Source organism: Leptosomus discolor, chromosome 4 (genome assembly GCF_034619465.1).
Source record: "Leptosomus discolor isolate bLepDis1 chromosome 4, bLepDis1.hap2, whole genome shotgun sequence".
NCBI lineage: Eukaryota > Metazoa > Chordata > Aves > Leptosomiformes > Leptosomidae > Leptosomus > Leptosomus discolor.
The window spans coordinates 68,999,373-69,020,787 of NC_141394.1; the positions used below are offsets into that span (position 1 = coordinate 68,999,373).

General features: G+C 37.4%; 1 protein-coding gene across 1 annotated transcript in view; it reads right to left on the reverse strand.

The window, feature by feature from the left end:
- STX18 (syntaxin 18) overlaps positions 1-21,415 on the reverse strand; it is a 70,507-nt gene that overhangs the window by 22,950 nt on the left and 26,142 nt on the right. The window contains exon 2 of the mRNA XM_086464276.1: positions 10,673-10,740. Coding sequence (XP_086320402.1) covers positions 10,673-10,740 — 68 coding nt within the window. The remainder of the gene's footprint in view (positions 1-10,672; positions 10,741-21,415) is intronic.

Genomic DNA, 21,415 nt, shown 5'->3' on the forward strand with positions numbered 1-21,415 from the left:
ATTATATTTGTTTTTAAAAAAAGGAAAGAAAATGGTCACTCATACCCTAATTTAGATTTTTATTTATATGTGAAAATTTCTCCCCTTGTTCAAGTATGTATAATGCAACTACATTGATGCAGTAATACAAGTAAAAAGAAGGGATCTCCATGTGCAAAGCTAGCCTGACACCCTCAGCGCTCTCTTACGCACTTCACTGCAATAATGTCAAATCCTCCCTGGGCCTGCTGCAATGCCTGCCTCAGGAATGCCTACAACCAATTCACATCACCCCATCGCATCATCTCTTATCACATACACCAGCTCCTTCCTGCATCTTCAACGTACTGTCAGTGTGGGTCTCCCAAATCTCCTCCACCAAGTTTTAACCTTACTCAAACGTCTCTGAGTATTACACCAGAATCTCTTCATTTCCATCCCATGTGACCGGTTGCACATGAAAAAAGCAGCACATGGTTTGTTTGGCTTGAAAACCAGTTTCTGCTTACTGGCCAGCTAGTACACAAGCACACATTAGCCAGGAAACAGTAAGGCAAAGTAATTAGAAATAATATTCTGTATTTTATTTGTTTGTTTCCAACACTGTCATGTATTTGACATCTAAACACTAGGATTTTTTCCCCTCTCATTAAAACTATTCTAAAAATTATAAAGTTATTTTCTATAAGTTACAGAAAACTTACATAAAAGCAGCCATATATAGTACTTCTGTTTGTACTTTACTAGCTGAATTGCTCTCCTTTGGTCAGGACAGATGGGTTTCATAAGTCTGTGGCAAAATCCCTATCGCAACTGTAATCAGCAGTCTAAGCTGTAACTAATTTGCACTCTCTGAGAAAGTAGCTTCTGAACAATCAAAGATTTGAAATAGTCTGATTTCAGAGACATCTGGGAGAAAGGCTTTCCACAGCCTGGTTAACATGACATATTGATAGTTACATATGCAGTATAAGATAACTCATATTGTTAAATATATTAGGACAGATCTCTTCCCCACTCCCTTTGCACAGCTTATATAGACGGGGCTTTTTACTACTAGTCTGCAACATAAGCAAATTCTCAGCACGTATAAAGCAAGCAAATCCATTCTTACATCCATCTCTTCACTGGCCCAGACAGAAGGGCACCATTAAGATCATCTGGTATAGGATAAGGCATAACCTCGTTCAGCAATCCATGCCTAGAGAGTTACTTGAGCATGCTAGGGCACACAGATTCATACAGAAAATAAGTATGGAGCAACAGCTTCATGATGGCTCCTTGATGAAGCAAAAAATCTCCACTCTTCTATTTCAGACTACAATTAAGTTCTGGCTGGTCTGATACTGAACAGAGCATAAAGTTCTTCTCTTTATATGTCTAGGTTCTTGTGCCCTGGCCAGCTTCGTGGTATTTGCAGGGTTCTATGCTTTCAATGAACATTACAGGGCAAAATAAAGACTACAAAATGCAAACCAGAATTTTCTTTTAAATCAGACTTAGAAGTACACATGAAAAAACCTGCCTTAGGTACGCTTTATTTTGTACTAACAGTGTAACTAGTAGTAACACAGTGATACACTGAGGATAATTGTAACAGCTTTAACATTGGGAAACAAGTTGTTTGGTTACTTTTCATGGTTGCTAATACAAAAATATGGTAGATCACATTCTTAAATAGGAGTTTCACAGCTTCGAAGGTAGCAAAATGCAGTAAAGAAGAAATAGAATACTTTTCCTTGTATAAGAGCTTACAACTGTGTGTCTGGTACCAGCACTTTTGAAGAAGAGCTGGTCAAGCCACTTGAAGGCAAGGATACCCGAAACCCAGCCTCCTTGGGAAGGCAAGAATGGAGTCATACAATCACATCCCATTATGTCAAAACACATATGGCATCCACTAGTATTAACAGCATATTGAAATCCCCATTGCACTCCCCAGTAAATCTGCAAACGGAGGTTATACTGAAAATCCATCTAATCACCATCCTCTAGGCCTTACTGTAAAAAGAACCATTCATTTAAAAAGAACAGGCCAAGGAAAAACAAAAACACGAACAAAAGCAACTGAAACCCCCCCCGCCCCCCAGCTGTGTGCTGCATGTCACATACAAATACTTGCTCAGAAGTGCAGTGGCAGTATCATAGCAATGGACTGATACATCACTAAATCAAGAAAGCTCAAACAAACCAGGTTCTTCAGAAGCAATCAGAAGAATTAGTCAAGACACACATTGGCTAATGCATGCAGATAATGAAGGAAGAAAGGGGGAAAAGAAATTCTCTTAGACTTTTATCCTCATCAATAGGAGAAAGCTTCACAAGAAACTTGGGCTGGAAGGCAACTTGGGTTATTTGTGATTATCAGGAAGGTGGGTAAAGAGTAAGCAAGATAAAGGCCAATAAGTAGGCAGACTTCAATAGTCCAGAAAAACTAGTAGGTTAAATTGCATAGAAAAGGGAAACCTAAAAAGGAACAGAAAAGAATTCAGCTGAACTAGCAGTTTTCATATAGAAATTACATTACGTTAATTTGCAATTCTGCCCTTGATGAAAGGGAAGAATAGGCAATACAGTAAGAGATCAACTTAGCTACTTCAGGAGCTCTTCATTGAGCTCAGACACAAAAAGCAGAATACAGAAAGTGCAAATTAGGTCTGATTGCTACTGACAAGTCTAAAGGAACGCAGCATGTAGGGGCACAATCAGAAAAGGGTCAAGTGCAGGATGAGACAACTGGCAAGGGATGCCAACGATAACAAGAAATTGCTCTGCAAATATTACTACGAAAAACACTTAAGAATGTCAGGATGGCTTGCTACTCAGTAGAGAAATAAAATTATACACAGAGTATGAATAAATTCTAGATGTTTATTGCTTTTTATTTTTTTTTCATTAACTTTCATCACTAGGGTCACTTGTAAGCTGCAGTTACTATTCCCTTTAGCTTACTGCTTCTAAATCAACTGGGCTCAATTTAGTACCTCTGCCATTAAAAGAAAATCATAATTATTTGTTGATATTTTCATCAGTAATAACAAGTGTCAGATGATATATTAAGAAGAAGCAGCTGAGCGAATGTATGCATGAGAAAGAGCGCTGTGCAAATCAGGTCATGGCACGAGTGTACCTGAAGGTGCAGTGCCTACAGGGATAATGCTGAAGGTAAACTTGAGGTATATATCCCTCCTATCTGTGTGCCAAAGGTGTGCTCCTGAAGGGAACTGGCTGACTTCTAAAAAAAGCCCAGGGTGTATGCACATCCATAGAGTGTGCAGGAACAGGAGACCAGGCCCTGGAATAAAATAGGAAATGCATCAAATGAAAGGATGTCTCCTCACTCCCCTCATTCTTGGCAGAATAAGTGAGTGCTAGGTTGACAAAAAGATGAAGTGAGCAACTATCTTTAAAAAAACAGGGTTAAGAGGGCTTCCTTTTTCTCTAAGGAGAAGAAAAAACCAAAGGACTTATAGACCACTCAGTGTAGGAGAATATAGGAACACTCAAACAATTTTTAAGTGCTTAGAACAAGAACATAACCAGTAGCCAAGATATATCAAGAATAACCCATATGCAGTGTAATTTCCTTCTGGGAAAAGGAAAAGAGCAGTAACAGCTCTTATGGATGGATGAAAAGTAACCATTGCTATATAACTTCTCTTTAGTGTGGCATTTGTTACCATCTCACATGACATTCTCATAAGCTACCAGCAAATAAGTTGAGTTAGAAGAAACAAGCACCACATGGATGTGAAACTGTTTGAAAAGCTGAACTTGGAGTTATATACCAAAACAGAAGAACACACCAGCATTGTGTTCCACAGGGGTTTGTCCTGAATCTGACGCTTGTTAATACTTTCATTAACAACTCAAACAGAAGAATGGAGTATACGCTTATTAAATTTGCAGAGGCATAAAGCTAAGCAAATTAAAACTGCATCAAGAGAACAAGACTTCAATTCCAAACAATACTGCCAACTTGGCAAAGTGACACGAAGAATTTGAGTAAGGAATGGTCAGAGGCTCTTTGTTGCAGCAGGAACAATTATGTGAGCCCACAGAGAATGGGGAACGACTGATTAGGGAACAGTTCTTTAGAAAGTCATCTGGGATTGTTCTGGATCATAAACTGAACATAACAACAACATGTTGTTGCATAAAAAGTCATCATTACAATGGGAGGCATAAATGCAGTATAATCCATTATGAATGCAAGGTAATCCTTCTGCTATCGGCGCTGGGCAAGGCTTCAGCTGGAGTTTTGTTTCATTTCAGCACCTCATTGCAACACCTACTGGGACAGGGAGGAAAAGTATGATCAAATTTCAGAGAAAACATGTATGAAAACCCAAATATACTGTAATTGTTGACTCCAGAAGAGACTGAGGAAAACCAAAGTAAGTTAGTGTAAAAAAATTTTTTTAAAAAATTATATTTGCGTGGATAAGGAAACAGGAAAAAGCAGAGGGAGGATTGAAAGAGATATTTAAAAGCAAGCAAAACACAGTGGTAGAATGACCTAGTCATTCTCTTTTTGAATGTGTCAGCCATGCTTCTTCCAGCCTATCATTTCTATGATCCTATTTTGCTGGCAAAGCAGGAGGAACCAGAGATGATGGAGGTGTTACACCAGCTTTTGGAACTGGTAACTCTTTCTGCTGGTGTATAAAGTATTTTCTGCTTACTGATTCAATAAAGACACCAAATCAAGCAGAAAAACTTGATCTTCCTCCAACAACGTTACAAAAGAGAAAGAAGCAATAGGCTGAAATAAATGAGCTCTAAAATACTGATACGTACCGTTTTAGCAGAGACATGCCCAACTTAACACCTGCAGATATTGCCTTACAAACATACACATAAATGCTCCTACATGCACACCTAAGTGTGTAGGTATAGGCATACATGTACATGTATGTATAACCTGAGTTGTAAATACAGCAGACATTTTAAAACTTCATCCCTTTGGGCATCTAGTATGTTTTAAAGTATTTTATTTCTTATTTAACTACTAAATTCAAACATTATGTTTTTTGCCTTTTAATTTACCGCGGTTTTCGATCCAAATGCTGTCTGACATAAATCCAAGGTAAAAACTTGTCTACTGAAATGACCAAGCATTCCACAATGACACATTTAAAACACTTTTTTTTATGTCTGTGGGGAAGGTTCAGCTACTAGAACAGGCAGTACAGGCATACCTGAATTAGTATTTTCAGTTTTGTAAAATATTGCTGAGAAAATCCAGAATGCTGCCAGGGAGAATCACTGTTTCTAAAATGTGATATATGAACTTAGTACAACCAAAAAAAAGAGAAATAATTTGAAAATAACTCTCTGGAGAACAGGAAAATACTACATAGTCCTCCGTGAAGAAAGTCCTTATGGATCATCTACATGTTTTACTATCTTAGTATAACAAAGCCTTGCTTCTTGTAAAAATGTGATTAAGTCAGGACAAGAAAGCAGTCTGGCATTGTGCAGGAGCCAGTAAGACACTATTTTTAGAGTCTTTTAGTGGCTACTTCTTCTCTTTTATTGGTTAAGCCAAGGGAACACTCTCCACAAAACACAGGGTGAGCATTGAGCATTCAACAATTTTCTGTTAGGTGGCAAACATGTAATTGATTTATTGCCTTTTTTTTCCCCCAGCTTTACTAGGGAGATAAACGCTAGTGCAAAAGGCATAATTACTGGGCATCAACATTATCTGTTAAGACAGAAAGATAATTTGTTAAGAATTTTTTTCAAAGTATATTATTTGCAATAAATGACATATGAAACATTCAAACCCTTAACTGCAAAGAAGGACCACAGAAGCCCGTAATGAAGATGCATCAGAAGCCACCCACCCAGCCTTTCCCGTGGCAAAAACATCATTTCTACCCAGAACCAATCTACGGTACACTGATGGCTACATAAGTATCTCTGCACTTATAAAAGACAATAAATTTGATGACTAATAATCCCAGATGGAAAACTCTTCTTTCAAAGATTTTCCTATTAAGTATGAGGTTTTCTGTGGTCATATTCTAGAATTCTCCCAATTCCTTTCCAGTGTCTGAAAAAAACAGTAGGAAAAACTACTGGTCTTTAAACTGACTAAACCGTGAAAGGTCCTTCAAAGAAACTGGAGGCTGTGGAGGAGTCCCAAGAGAACCATTTCAAATTCCCAAGTGTTAGGGCACTACAGTTAGTTTCTCAAACTGTATTTAACACAAATATACAAACTGTCTTGGCGGTTCAATGATCAAAAACATGAAGGAGCTGATGACGAAAAGCAAAGGCACAGACAAAGCATCAGACAATTTATCAAAGACTGAAGGTAGGATCTCACAGAGCACAGCATAGAAAGCAATGTAGGAATGCTTTACAGCAAATGGATCAAGAGGAAGAGTATATAGAATGCATAGCAGTCATACACTAAAAACGGGAAGGTAAGTAACAATCCTCTGCTGAAAGGAACGATTACAGTTTGCTTAATAAGTAAATATAAAAAAGCATCCGCATCTTGTTAACATCTTCAGGAACTACGAGTCCCTGCCTTTTTTCCATGAAGACTGATCAATTTGTTCTGCTGGAAACAGTTTATGACCAAAGGGAGACAAAAGAAATGGTCACCTACCCTTACAGCTAATTCTCTACAGAACTAAAAAAAGGAAAGGTACTATTCAGTTTTCTGTTACAGCAACATAAATGAGAAATTATTCCACTAAAGTCAATAAAGTCTCATCAGCATATCACAAGAGAAGAATGTGATAGTCAGACTTTATTACAGAGTTGGGAAGGGTCTTTTTAGGTTTCTTTAAGGTATTGTTCATCACTAACTCACTAAAGACATGCATTAGCCAAATGCAACATTGCTAGGAAAGTCCTTAAAGATTACAGTTTAGCAGGGATAATTTCCTAACACATAGATGTTCGGTGTTTACTAAAATTATTTAAGTTATTTTTCTTTAAGACAAGGCTCTAATGTTAAATAAAAGCAATGGTACATACAAAGATATTAATCCTTCCCTTAGTAGGTGTAACCAATAACATGAGTCACTCACAGTCTTTGCTATTCATTCAGTGTTTTCGTTATTTACTGTTTTTCCTTACAACGTGTGTTGAAGCGAAAGTCCAAGTTTTCACTGCTATTGCCAATACAGCACCCAATTTTAAGCCATATGGCAAGAAATAACCATACATTTGGAGAGAAGTTTGAAGGAGGAGCTTTTGTATGTGCCCCTCTGTAAATCAGAGTCTTCCAACAGACCTGTTTCAGGTTTCTGTCCATCATAACTCATGCTGTCAGCGGGAGATGATACGGCATGTCTGGTACAGCTAAAGCTCTCAGAAGTTCTACCCAGAGGAGATAATCAGAGTAGACAGGATAAAACAAGCAAGACGACAGAACAGAGAAGTTCCTTATGACAGGCAGCTGCAAACCAACATCTAAGAGAAAGCAAATGAATCCTGATAAACAGGAGAGGACAAAGGTACAATGGCCTGTAAGTCAGCAAGCTTAGATCACTGCATTATCAGTTTCATGTGTTTTGCCATTCATGTATTTTACAGCTAACAGTCAAATCAAGAAGAAAGAAGGTGAATAAGCAACTACTAATTCTTGAGGTTTTTTGGACTGAATTTAGGTATGTTAGTTAAACATTTAGTTTGATAAAATGAGTCAGGGCCTTAGTTTCAATTAACCCTTCTTCCAGTTGTCTTTCTCATTGCTAAAAATTTTCCTCTAAACATCCCCTCTGTAGCAGGATATTTTATGTATGCCAAAAATAAAACCCCTATTATTAAAGTATTTATAGTCTGCAAAAGTAAGGTCAAAGAAGCAGTCAAGAACCTCGATGTAACAGATTATGAAGAAGTTTTAAAAGGCAAACAACAATTCAACCTGGTAACTCAAAAACCGAATTTCACCAACATATTGTGCTTTAGTTGGAAAAACAAATATCAGGACTGACAAAATACAGAGTAGTCGAATTCCATGAACAAAATTAAACCTCCTACATCAATTCCAGCACAGGCTCTTAGTATTAAATTGTTTAAAAATTTTCCCCATAGCTTAAGTATTGAAAAGTTATTAAAACTGCTGTCTTGAATGAGTGAGGCATTTGCTAAGACTGTAAGACTGACGCATGGATGCTATGATCCTCTTTGCATCCACAAAGTAGAGCAGCATAAGCAATCTAGTATGGAATTTGACAGTACTGTCTGTTCTATGTTTGACCATTAAGGACAGGATCAACTGCAAGCACAGATATGATTTGGAGGATTAATTTATGGTTTAATAAAGGAAATCACACTTCTTTTTTCCTCTCCTTAGTTAACACCTGAGGTGGTGGTGGTGGGTGAAAATCACCAAGAATTACTATGAGAACTGGTTAAAAGAGAGTTTACAAAAAGAACATTAAAAACTTTTAGAAACCAAAATAGCTTGGACAAATTTTTACTCCTCTTATCACTTCGATTTTATGCACACTACTGTTAATAAAACACAAATAGTACCCAAAATTTAACCGCTACTGACTGCTCTTACTGCAATTATTTGCAGTTTCTCAGCCTATGCATTCACGTGAAGTTTTCACGCAGTAAGAAGTTATTTCAGTATTAAATTGGTAGCTCCACCTAGCGTTGCTCATGACCTATGCCAAGAGGAACTGAAAAGCCGAGCTAGCCGTAACACGTAGCTGTACACTCCTCCTGCTTGCTGCTTGGAGAAGCCGTTCCTCATACACCTTGCAGACAGAACGGACACTCACACCCTCGAGCTTCATTTTCACCAGCACTGACTACGAACAGTCTTTAACCCAAGGATATTTTAGAGAAAATGCAGTCTACACGGATTGCAGCAGCGGCTTCGGCTTTGGTCCGGGTTGTGGCAGAATCAGCACGCAGCCAGGGCTGACTCACCCCATGCAATACTGCAGTTACGCTCAGGGACTGGAGAAACACAACGCAGGAAATTGTGACGTTTCAGAAGATCCTTTAAAAGGGAAAGTTTACCTACACTGTTTCAGTTGGATATACACACCTCCCCCCCCCCCAACCCCTAACCAAGTGGGTTGTGTGCTTCTCAGATGACTGTGGAAAAAAAAGACACCGTTGTTTTAAATAACTGCCTCCTCAAGAAGGGCATTGCCACAATGATCCACCGTTGTCACCTCAAGAACAACTTGCTGACATTCTCTTTAAAGTGGAAACTTCACTTGGTAGAAATTCATTGGCATCTTTATAAAGAGTGCATCCCAGTTCTTTAACGAATCCCAGTTGGGATGCATTCGGTATTGCACACACTGTACACCCTTCCAATTTTACACCTGGTTGGAATTTTAAAAGTTTCGGTTTTGAGCCATGAATCTCAAAACAAAATGGTGTCCCAGAACCCTGGAGAACACCTCTTGCCCTATGCATAACCAGGGTGGCAGATCGACTTGCTTTAAATGACTGTGCTGAAGGCCAGGCAGTTTGGTGAGCATTTTTCCCCACACAAACATATTTCCCTGAAAGACAGCATTCACTCTAAGTTATGTTACGCTGCCATTTTTTTATCTTAGACATACCAATAGAGTGAGATGGAAGGAAAGGAATGATTAGTTAGATGTGTGGTGTCTGCACTATGAAGACATGCAGAGGATATCTACTTTTTTCAAATAAATATTCATAGCAGTCATAAGTGTGCCACAAACCCACTTCTACAATATGAAACAAAATAAACCAGTGATTAGTTCAGCTGGAACTTTTGAACTTCTATTCACAACAGAAAAGTTAGTTAAGTGGAGATCCCTATGAAGTATTGTCTATTTCTGGAATTAAATATTATGCACTCTATAATATGACTACTGAGTTTGCACATAACAACGGTTTCATTAAAAAAGCAAATTTTCCATTTCTCAAATGGCATGACTACTTGTACTCAGTTCGCCAAAATAGAAGTTGCAGTGACATTTAGATTTTAGGATAACTTGATTTAGTAATTCATTGTGAATGCTAAATGGGCAGATCACAAGATACTCTTTATTTTTTCTTACTAATACGAACCTGCAAACTTGTGTTTTAATCTTCCAAAAATCCTCCTACTAAAGCTATCAGCAAGCAAGCAGATACAGCAGTTTTGAATGTTTCCTAATGGCTGAAAAGAATAAAAACTTTCTCCATACAACAATAACTACCAGAACTGAGTCTACACTTTTTGTCACAGAAAAGCAAGTCCTGTGCTGCTGTCCCCTGACACCATGTTCTCAGTGGTGTCCTTCACCTGGAATTCACATTCCTGAGTCTGAAGAGCTTGCATCATTCTCCTCCAGGACCTAATGATGCTACTGACTGTATACTTAGTGATTACAGGCAGGTTTAGTGTCACAGAGTGAAAGGGAAAACCTGGATCATTGAATCTAGTACTCTGCTGTCTCAGGAACCACTTCAGAAACCTACTAGGCAGGTCCTTAAAAGGTGTTGGACTCAGTCTGCCAGGTTGTTTGCCTAAGAGCTGGAAATTTACAAATTCTGAGTCTCATTTTATTTAGGACCGTTTTCTTCTTGTGACAGCACTATTCTTCATCTTAAGTAGCTTACAGTAAGCCAATGAGCAATCTACATTTTGGTTTTAGTCATTCTGCCTACAGATTTTTAAGCAGTTCACTTTACAAATCTAAAACTAACTAACTAACTAAATCTAAACACAACGCACACTTACCTGTAAGCATTAATGTAATCCTTTCTGTGTTGCAGAAGAAAATCTTTCAGCTTTCCAATATGAGAAATCTAAAAGAATAGAAATCATAAATTTCAGTCAGATAACTGATTACTTTTATGTTTAAGGCTCAGTATTCCACACTTCAAACATTAATTTGTAAAATTATTTATTCTGTAATTAAATAGAATAATAAAATTTACTCTTTTGTATTATAATCTTCACATTTTGCAAGCAGTCAATACATAAAAATAATCTAAAAAAGGTCTGTTGTATGAAAGCACAACTCAGAGAAAACTAGTAAAAATACTTGCCTTCTATCCAAAAAGCATAAACTTAAACACTAAATATAACTATAATATTAAATATTAAAAATATTAAACATTATAATAACAACACAAAACATTATCTAAACTGGCAATCCAGAACCTAATGTACATTTTGGAAAATAAATTCATTTTAGAAGACCACATAGGAAAGTTTTAAACATTTTACTGATGAGAGATGACATAAATATTCAAGTTCAGTTATTAGAACTTGTAGAGCATGGTGCTGTCCCTCTCCTTTCTATTTTTGTCCTAAGAGTGACCTGTTTGCGCCCAAACTGAAGTAGCATCTCTATCATCTGATAATTGTTACTAAGTTTTACCAGAGCACACATCCCTATCAAGCTTGTATTTCTGGATTTCCACTTCATTGTGGATATGTTTTGCTATAAATCCACTTGATTTTCTTCATTGAAAGTCTTTACAAAGATCCTCTGAAAAGATTGAAAAAACTCCTAAAAATCTGAAAGAGCTTTTGCAAAATTTAGTCTGATTTGAAAGATCACATCAAGATGATTTGATGCAGCACAAAACACTGCCTATTTTAGAGAAATGGAGGAACTACAATCTAGTTTAATTGGCCACAGAAATGAGGTGACTACCAACATGACTTCCTTGGCAGGTCTTGAAGGAGACGTGATGTGGGAAAGGAAGAGGGGGGGAGAATTATATACATTAGTGCTATATATTTTCAAGGGGTAGACAGGGGGAACCTTTCTAAAGTGTGTTCTCAAATATTCACTAATAATTCAGCATAAAAAAGCATGCAAGGAATTTTACAAAACAATAGTTGTTTTAGTTTACAAATACAATAAATGCGGTTTACTCCATGTATCTGGGAAAAAGCATCAGAAGCTGTTCAAGTCCTAAAATCCTATTTTAATGCAAATGTTCCTTGTAATTAAACAAACAAACAAAAAAAAAGCACAGAGAAAGAACACAGAATAGTTTGGATAAATAGAAGATTAATTCCCTCAATTATTTTTTTCAAAAGATCAGCAGCTCTTTGAAAAAAAGTAAGAGGAAAAAAATGTACTTACTAAGACCGCAGTGACTTGTACAACTAAAAAAATAAGTGTTTTCCTTGTGCAAACAAATACGCATACACTTCCCTATTATTATTTGCTCTGTTTCATTTTTACTGCAACTCATCATACTGGATAAGATTTTTCACAGTCTTCGTGTTTAAAGTCTTCTGTGAGACTAACAGCATGGGAGATTTCACCCCATTCATAGCAAACCGAGTTCTCTTAGTACCTCCAGTAGATCTGAAGTTTCCTAAAGTGCGTTAGCACCGTCATGCGCAATAAGGGAAATATTGAAATTGCTACAAGATCAATGAGGCACAAAGACTAAGCTAAGCCATTCTACAGATGTTCCTTCTCACTCCTACTGGAACGTATTTTTTGTATAGTAATCTCTTTCTCAGCTCAGACTTAGTACGTCATGAAACTTGCTGAATAGGTAAATTAACCTTGCCTAGGAAAGCGAAACATTTTAAACAGTCATACAGTGTTTCAGTGGAACAATAATACTTGGTAGGCAGAAAAAAAGTACCACAGAGGACAAAGTAGAAATGTAAAATAAGAAACATGCTTCAAAACATTTACATTAATATATGAACGAACACTAAACTAGAAAACAGATTACCAAAATTCTGTAAGCAATAAATGTTAATATTAGTGCAATAGCTCCAATTTAGGAGTGATTAACAAGCAGAAAGAATCAGAATGACAACCAAGAACACTGTCTTACAGTAATTAATTCATCTAGTCACAAAGAGCATTCTATTTAGGCTAAAATTGTCATCGTGTGTTTGAATTGCACTGACCCCACTTTGCCTCTCCTCCATTTGTAAAGCTATTTTCATGAATTTAGAATGACACTATTATGCCCATACTCACATCAAGCTCTTAGTTCCCAAGATTTGCATCAGAAGTGAGACTTCTTGTTCACTTTCCCTCAAATTCTAACAGCATCTTCTGTGATCCTGCACTGCTGCTATTTCTCTTTTGCCTTTTCTTATCGTGTACTATTGGCATAATTTTGAATTCAATTTCTCATAACCATATCAACAAAATTAAACATTTTCTATGAAAAAGAAGGTCTCACTAGCATTAAAGGGAATGTGAATTTTATATTTTTAAAAAAATGGGTATTTTTTTGTTTTGGTACAATGCTTAAACTTCTGCAGACACAAAACATCCCTGATTATACAAATATAAATCTTAAAGCTACCTCCAGGGTCATCAACCTGCAACTATTCTGGGGTTACCAAAGACACACCATACACCCTTTACAAGCTCCAGCCCAAAGGCAATAAAGCATCTCCCTATTCCAACTGAATGGCTCTATCAGAATCCCACTGCTCTTACTATGAATAAGAGCCATCAAATTTCCAGGTTCACTGATTACCAACTTCCAGCTTCAGAACAGACCTTTCCCTTAAAAGCTCTGCTTCCCTGCATGTGTGTTTGAGTTTACCATCAATAATCCTATCTTCTGTAGCCCCAGACAAACAACCCCAAACTTTCAGTTTCTTCTCACAAGACAGTTCTGAAGTTGCCTAACCGACAGCCTTCCCTGGAATTTGCTCCAGTTTGTATCCACACTTTTCCAGTGACTAGAAGGGCATTCACTGGTCTTAGTCACTTTGTAACTCAGCTGGAAACATCTTTTTCCCCCCCATTTTCATTGATTAGTTTCAAGCTTACTCTTTGCTTCAGTCTCTAAACACATATTCTACTGCTGAATTTCTTTCTTCTCTCCACCACTCCAGACCCCAGCCATTCAGCACTTGCTGTAATGTATCATGCTCCTCCCTCTCCTTCCTTCAGCATTCCCTCATCAGTAAATTTTACCAATCCATCTCACTCTGGGATTGATTTTAAAACTCATCTTGTTTAGTACTGTTCTTATTTTAGGGAATGCAAAAAGTAATTCCACTACTAACCTCTCTTCAGCCCAAACTTCATTAAACACAGAAGCATTGTTTCTGCTTATTCATCTTACTCAGTTAATACTTTCTCTGCCAATCTCCTCTAGACTTCCTATGAGCACTTTACCATCAGCACCAGGTCATCAAAACAAAGGAAAACCAGATTTTCTTAAAGCATCACATTAGTTGGGCACATCCTATTTTTAGTAAGATTGCTAATTATTCTGCATTGTATCTTGCTTTCTATTCGCCTTTTTCCCCTTAAAAACTTTTCTGAATCCTAGATCACTTCTGGGTCAGGCCCTGCTGATGTCATTACCAGTTTCCTTCTGCTGACTTAGTTATAGGCATTAAATTTGCTTCTCTCTGATCAAATGGTACTATCTTCAATTCAACATATTTTTATTAAAAATAGCTGCCTTCAGAATTTGGGATTTTTCAAATCCACTGTGTCTGAACTCAACCCAGAGACTATCTGATAAACACAATTTGACTGCATTGAAGTTCTGAGGTTTTGTACAAATTTCCAATTCTGTGCTCTAGTTCCCAGTCCATATCTTGCTTTCACCCTGCTGGTCCATGGCTTTTTCCTTATTAAATTAGTTTGGAGACCATGCCTAAACTATTCTTAGTCTATACCACAGCTGCATGACACATTCACTTTTTTGCTTGATTCCCCTTTTATTTACATAGCTGAAGAATATTTTAACTTTGGGGGGTTTTCATACCATTAGTTAACTCATTGTAAATTTTGCCAAACCCAACTTTTACAAAGTCTTCCTTTCTGCCACAGTCTTCTTGGCCAGTCTCTCTCTCTCTCTCTCTCTCTCTCCCCCCCTGCTTTTTACTGCCTCTGGGCTAATTTTTTCAAGTATAATCTCTACTAATCTTTCAAGTAGAGCTAGAACAATTTTAAATCCCACTTGCATTTCAGCATATCATTTTTTTCCACTCCATTTACCCATCCATCATAACTGCAACTTCCTATTTGCTGTATATGTCTGTTTTCAAAACAATTATACCACCAGTTGACACAGCCGTCAAAAGGACAGATGAAAGCAATTTGAAAACGAAGCACAAACACATCTGAGTATTGGCCTCTTGTCACAGTTCCCATTCTCTGCCTCTGGAAATTAGCCACTGCCTTCTCTGAAAGTCTGGAGCAGAGAACTAAGCCTCTCCTTCGAATAATGAAATTATTTCCTTTTTTCCCTGAAGGAATAGGACAGCTCAGAGAAACGCCCTTCATAGTTGCAGCACTCATGCACTACATTAAGACCAAACTTATCTATGGGGAAAGAACACTATCGAATTTCCAGATATAACTGACATTTTTATGAGAATCGTGGGAAAAAAAATACCTTTCCTCCCAACATTGCCAACATCAGTTATATCATTATCTAATGGCATGTTCTTGAGCTTGTGTTCACTAACAGAGTACGGAGGGTTACGTTCTTTCTGACAATGAAGGCGGCTTACAAAACTCCAGGCTCTCTTCCCTCTTCTCTTCCCATTCCTGCTGGCACTCCCTTGAGGGTCAATACCACACACCAAAACACGTGAAATTACTTTTTTTAAATTACTCTTCTGGAAATGGGGGTTAATAATGCTTAAGACCAAATATAAAGAATCAGTTTCTCCACGAGCACCTGTATCCGCACAAGAGAGAGAGCAGAAGCTGGGTAGCACCAGCAGGCAACTTCCTAAAAGATGCCTCTGCCATGAAAGGAGGCAGATTTAGTTACAAGTTAAGAAACTTAACGTAATAACCTCTTAAGCTCAGGTACCGAAGCTGGTGGTGTTTAAAAACTCCGAAGTGTAGTTCTGATCGTGAAAAAACAATTGATTCTCTACAATGAAGCAGCAGCAGTTTTCCACTGGGTGGCAACAAAAGCATCAGCATCATGCAAGTAAAAACCACTATAAATTCACATTAAAGCCTGTAACAAAACTTTTAAGTTACTTCAGGTTCCAGTTTGCACTTAAAGTTTATCTTCATTGTAAACTACCTCTTTAATACATATATCTGTGTTTTGTTGCCATTGTAGGTTTTTTAAACATCTCTTATTAAAACATAAAAGCAAATATTGCATATAATGCAGGTCCAACACAAAAGGAAGCTGTGAAAGGCTGCCATCTGCTACCACAGGTGGCATGCACAGCTCTATTTATACTTGGGGCCTTCACTAGAAATGGTAGATGTTCCTCTATTTAGAGATTTTTCTTATGATTTTAGAGCAGGCTATATTTTTACATAAGAAGAGAACCAGGAAAGCATTCCCTCCAAGGCAGCATCTTCAAAAGACGCACGTATTTTAGAACGAAGACGCTGACTACGCTTCCTTCAGTATCTTAGCAATACATACAACATTTCTTTCCACTCCCAACAAAGAATTGATCATTCATGAAACAGTAGGTTCCAATTTGCATACGTTTAACCCACTGCAAGAAGCAGCAGCATTGTTTACGATTAAAATGATTGGAGTAGGTTCCCGTGACATATTGTAGGAGAATTCGACAGTGCTGAATAGTCATTTTCATTGAACAAACATAGCGTTTTATCAAGATTACTTTTCCATCAGAACAATAAGCAGCTATTTACTACCATATAAAATTGACTGTTACACTTCGCACTCTATTGCCACTCTGAATTTTTAAAAGCTGTACTTTGTTAAACGAAACTTTAAAAATACTTAAAACTGGAACATAATACAAAATCTCTTGCAAAAGTCTTTTAAGAGAGACGGCATTTACTGTTGATTCAGCAGCACTGACAAGCACTGCTGATGGAAGTGTCTTATTAATCATAAAAAAAAAAGTTTTACATTTAATTTTTCAATACATCCCAAAAGCCTGATCTTCAAATGTCTTACCTCACAGACTCCATGTACAGATTCATGAAAAAGCGACTACATTCTACAATCACCTCTGCAAAGAGCAGAAAATTTAACACTGGTGTAATATTAATATCTAAACACCTATCATGTTTTTGATTTGAAACATACAGTCAACCCAAACATACACACTGCCTGTTACAGCCCTGTTACAGAAGAAACTAAGCATTTCTGTAAGATTTTAGGTGATGTACAGGGACTGCATGTTTTGGACCCAAAAAAGCATGGTCTCAGTACAGGAGGAGACACAGTAATTGGTGTAAGAACAAAAACTTGTTTTCATTTAAAAAAATGTTTACAATGTCTAAACCATTCTTTAAAAAAGGAAATTTTCCATGGCTACTGCATGTAATAAAGGCAAGCACTTTCAGAAATCTGGAATAAAACCTAAGCAGAATAGATACTACAAACAGAAACTAGTAACTCTTAAAATTAAGAGTTTTGATGCAGAAATTACTCCTGTGGAGAAGTTTCCCACTACAAACTACCTTTGATTAAATACAGCTATGAACTTTTCAAAAATGCAACACACGAAAGGCCAGATCCCACACACTTTCCTTCTAGGTTACATTTTGAGCACTGTCAGTCCATTGAATTCACACAGGCACCTGCAGGATGTTGCTCAAGTACAGACAAGACTCTGTTTTTAAAATACCTGGATTCTGCATTTCAGAAACTGGAACCTTCAAAAGACAAAATTATATAATACCCTGACGCAGTAACATGCAACAAAGATTAAACCAATTAAATTAAACCAAAGATTAAATTCAGAGCTAAAGCTTCAGCTCTGAATTTAATAGGGTGATAACTGTTATTTAAAGGGGCTTGGACGGTGACTTATTAGTCGGCCATGAGGTGGTGCTGTTCTACCAGAATTCATTGCAGAGAAGCACTGGCTGCCTCCAAACGTCAACCGGCTAGTTTTCAGCTGATTTGTCTCTTGAGGGGATACATTTGGTTTAGGTTTCCCCAGAAAATGTGAAAGTTTCTAAAACAGGTCACGCAGATCAATTGCTCTCGTAATCTGAAACCCAAAAGAGCAAATAATATCTAAACCGTGGCGTGGGGGTGGCCTGATGCTGGAAGCGGGTAGCAAGGAGACAGCCAGCCTGGCTACCTCTAATCTCAGGAAAATTGTGACTTTGTTGAGTTTCTGCTTTGCATCAGCATATATGTTACAGCAGCAGCAACGGGCAGGGAAACATTTTAACTGCATTTTATTAGTAGTCTTGCATGCAGAGCAAAGGAATTAACATAACCGAGACTGGGAGTGTCATAGCAATAAAATGTGCGGAACATGGGATAAGAATATTCAAAACTGAATTAACTGAATTAAAAGCCATGAAAATGAAGACTGAGGCATTTTGACTCTTCAAAGTAAAGATGGGATAAAACTTTAAAGAGATGTAAAGAATTAAATATGTATTATCAGTATTTTTCTAATTTAAAATAACACAGTACTTTTTTTTCTAAAACCAAAGTAAAATTTTACAGAATCACTGCAAAAACTTGCATTACCCATTGTAGGATATTGGAAGATAAAACCTGTTTGCAGAATATCACAGGCAATATCTGGTGATCATTAACAAACCAATTAAGAAACCTCTGAACTGCACTAAGAAGCAAAGCCAATTTCCTAACACTTGGTCTGGAGTAGAAAATGCTTCCTTTTGCTTAATACCAAACTGGCAAAAAGGAAAAAGTAAAAAAGCACTGTCTTGCACAGTAAAGAAAAAAACAGCTTGCTTTTAAAGGAAATGTTTGTTTTCTAGTTCCTGCTTTACTTAGCATATATTTATAAATACTGCCTATGGTTCAAAAATTGTCTCTCACTGATTTTAGCTACTGTCAGTTCACATTTGAACTACTTAGCCTCTAAAGTGCACTTCGGATGTGCATTTGGTTATTTTTATTTTTTTATTCACTGTTTATTATAAAAAGTGGAAAAACTGGTAGTAAATAACTCACTATCAGCCTAAAAGCCTCACATTTCATCTTACCATGCTTCCCTTAAAAATAATCCAGAGTTGGCATAAGATTTGGTCAAGTGTATGATGAAGAGATTATTTTTGGAATTTTGTGACACAACTGCAAACCATTTTTCACTCAAGACTTTTATTCTAATAAGAGTAAAGCAAAATTAAGACCCAAGAGCTTGAAAGCTCCAGTTCCCCACCGACCGCAGTAAAGACCGAAAGTACCCAGTATTATCACTGGATTAAGGTTTTACTGGGGTGTTATTTGGGGGTGGGGTTGCTCTATGTTTTAAAAATGTGTATGGCACCTACAGCAAACTCCGACTGTACAGAAAAACTATTTTGAAGCCAGCAGATTTTTTTTAAGATTGAAATTATCCTAAAGTATATTGTGTATTCTTAAAACAATTTTAATGCTTTGTATTTCAGGCGTTTATAAATACAGGGGGGGATATTATTTTATAGGATAATTACTTATAAACACTGAATTTCAATTCTGAACCAGAAAACTGCAACACAGAAAGAATTTAAGATAGAGGCCTGTGTTAATTTTGTTACTGCTTTCTTAGGTCTTGTGGGAACACACTGGTTTGATAGCTGCATGTACAGAAGCACATCTAAATATTCTGAAAACGGTCTGTAGAGAGTCAAGAGGAACACAAGGTGAGCTCCAGAAAAAATTAACAGTAGGCTTTCTGCAATGCAATGTCATGCTAAATGTTTTTAGTAACCAGTCTTCACTTATTCTCTGTGGCAACAAATACTTTCAATTAAAAAAAAAAGCAAGCAACATCTGATTTTAATAAAACTTACTATTTCCCTTTTTCTTGTTTATTGTCCAACTCTAATCATAACTTTCTTTAACATTTATACTTTTACGCAATCATCCAAAACCTCATTGACTAAAATATAAACCCCCAAAACCTCATTGACTAAAATATAAACCCCCACAACAATTGTGGGGAGTGTTTTGGTTGAAAGATAAAAGTAATTTGGTCAAAATACATATTTGCAATAATTGTCCTTTACCATTGCTGTTCAAAACGCTCCATTTACAACCTTTCAGTAACTGCATTCAACTTTGCTTGTGTCTTTCTGTAAGAGATATTTTTCTTGTCTCTTGTTCTCACAGTCTGAACTCATTTAGCACTATGTTTTCTTGACTCAAAGATGGTTTACAATATAAAGAGATTTCCAGTCTCATTTAACAGATACACAATAATGGAGGGTTGCTCTGTCTGACCATCATTAGGAAATTCAGAATCCAAGTTTTTGCAGTGCAATTCAGAGAGAGTGCATGTGCTTCACTCTGGGACTAAACTGCATCTGCTTCAGCAGAAGCCATCGCAGGGCACCAGCGCAGCTCAGCCTGTGGTGACGAGCTCTCTGCTGAAGCCGCGGCTGGACTGGAGCCTCCTTCGTGCACGCCGCAGTCCCATGCTCTTCTGCCAGGCCCTTTTCATTCAGAGTTCGACATTTTCGGTGTATTTACACTAATATACCACAAACTGACAAAGCACTTTGTCTCAAAATCCTACCACCCTGTCAAATACCATTCAGAGGAACAAGCACCATTCTGTTTCAGTGTCCAAGTATTTTTCTGGATTTTCATCATCGGTATAATAGTGTTCCTAGTGCAAAAATCCTTTCATTATGTTTCAACACCTTCATTTGTATTATGCAGATGAAACAATATTTTAGTGATTGCTCCAGCATTTATGCCAAATAAGTTTCTCCCCTATTAAAACACTGGACTGGACCAACAAAACACCCAGCTGGAAACGAGTCTGTAATTCCTTATCAAAAGAACACTTACAGATCAGGCACAAAAGCAAATAAATACTGGAAAGAAGTTAATTCTATACACATTAAGTTTTTCACCCAAATGCTTTATGGTATTGGCAGAAAAATTAAGACAAAGGGCCCTTTTTACTTCCCCCCTCTCCTCATGTAAGAGAAAATCCCAAGACCTGGATCATCTGCTCTAAATCTTAGGAACTCAGTGGGCCCTGGCCACTGTAAGTCCTTACGTGGCTGATACGGAGTGACGCACTGGTCAGAGGCTATCTACGTCTTCAGTAACCCTAAACAGTTTCTCAATCAGGCAGGCAGATCCCTTCTGTGCCGCCCCACTTCAAACGGACTGCTTTGCTGCATTTCCTGAGCAAGCTACTATTCCTGCTACAGCACCTGGGAAGTAGAACCAAACAAAACACTCCCTCCTCTATCCCTGGGGAAAATAACTCTTCTCCACTAGTCCTTGTAACAGCAAACATTTTGGCTAAACTGAGGTGAGGAAAACAAGAAAGTAGCAAAAAAAAAAAAAAAAAATCCTTTTAATAACTCTTGGACTGGACAGTGATACTAATAGAAGTCAGTCTGAAATCCAGTCTGCTAGTATTATCCTGTTCCCTCCACCCTGCCCCTTTCTAAGAAACATGAGTGTCTTATAAAATGGTAAGTAAGGCAAACCATGACAGGTTCTCAACTCTACAGCAAGGGCTACAAGTTTATCAGAGCACATGCTGGCCTAAAAGCATCACTGAGAACAACGGCATCTTACTTTGTCCTCACACTCAAGAATCCCCTGACATGACTGAAGTTCAGCTGTA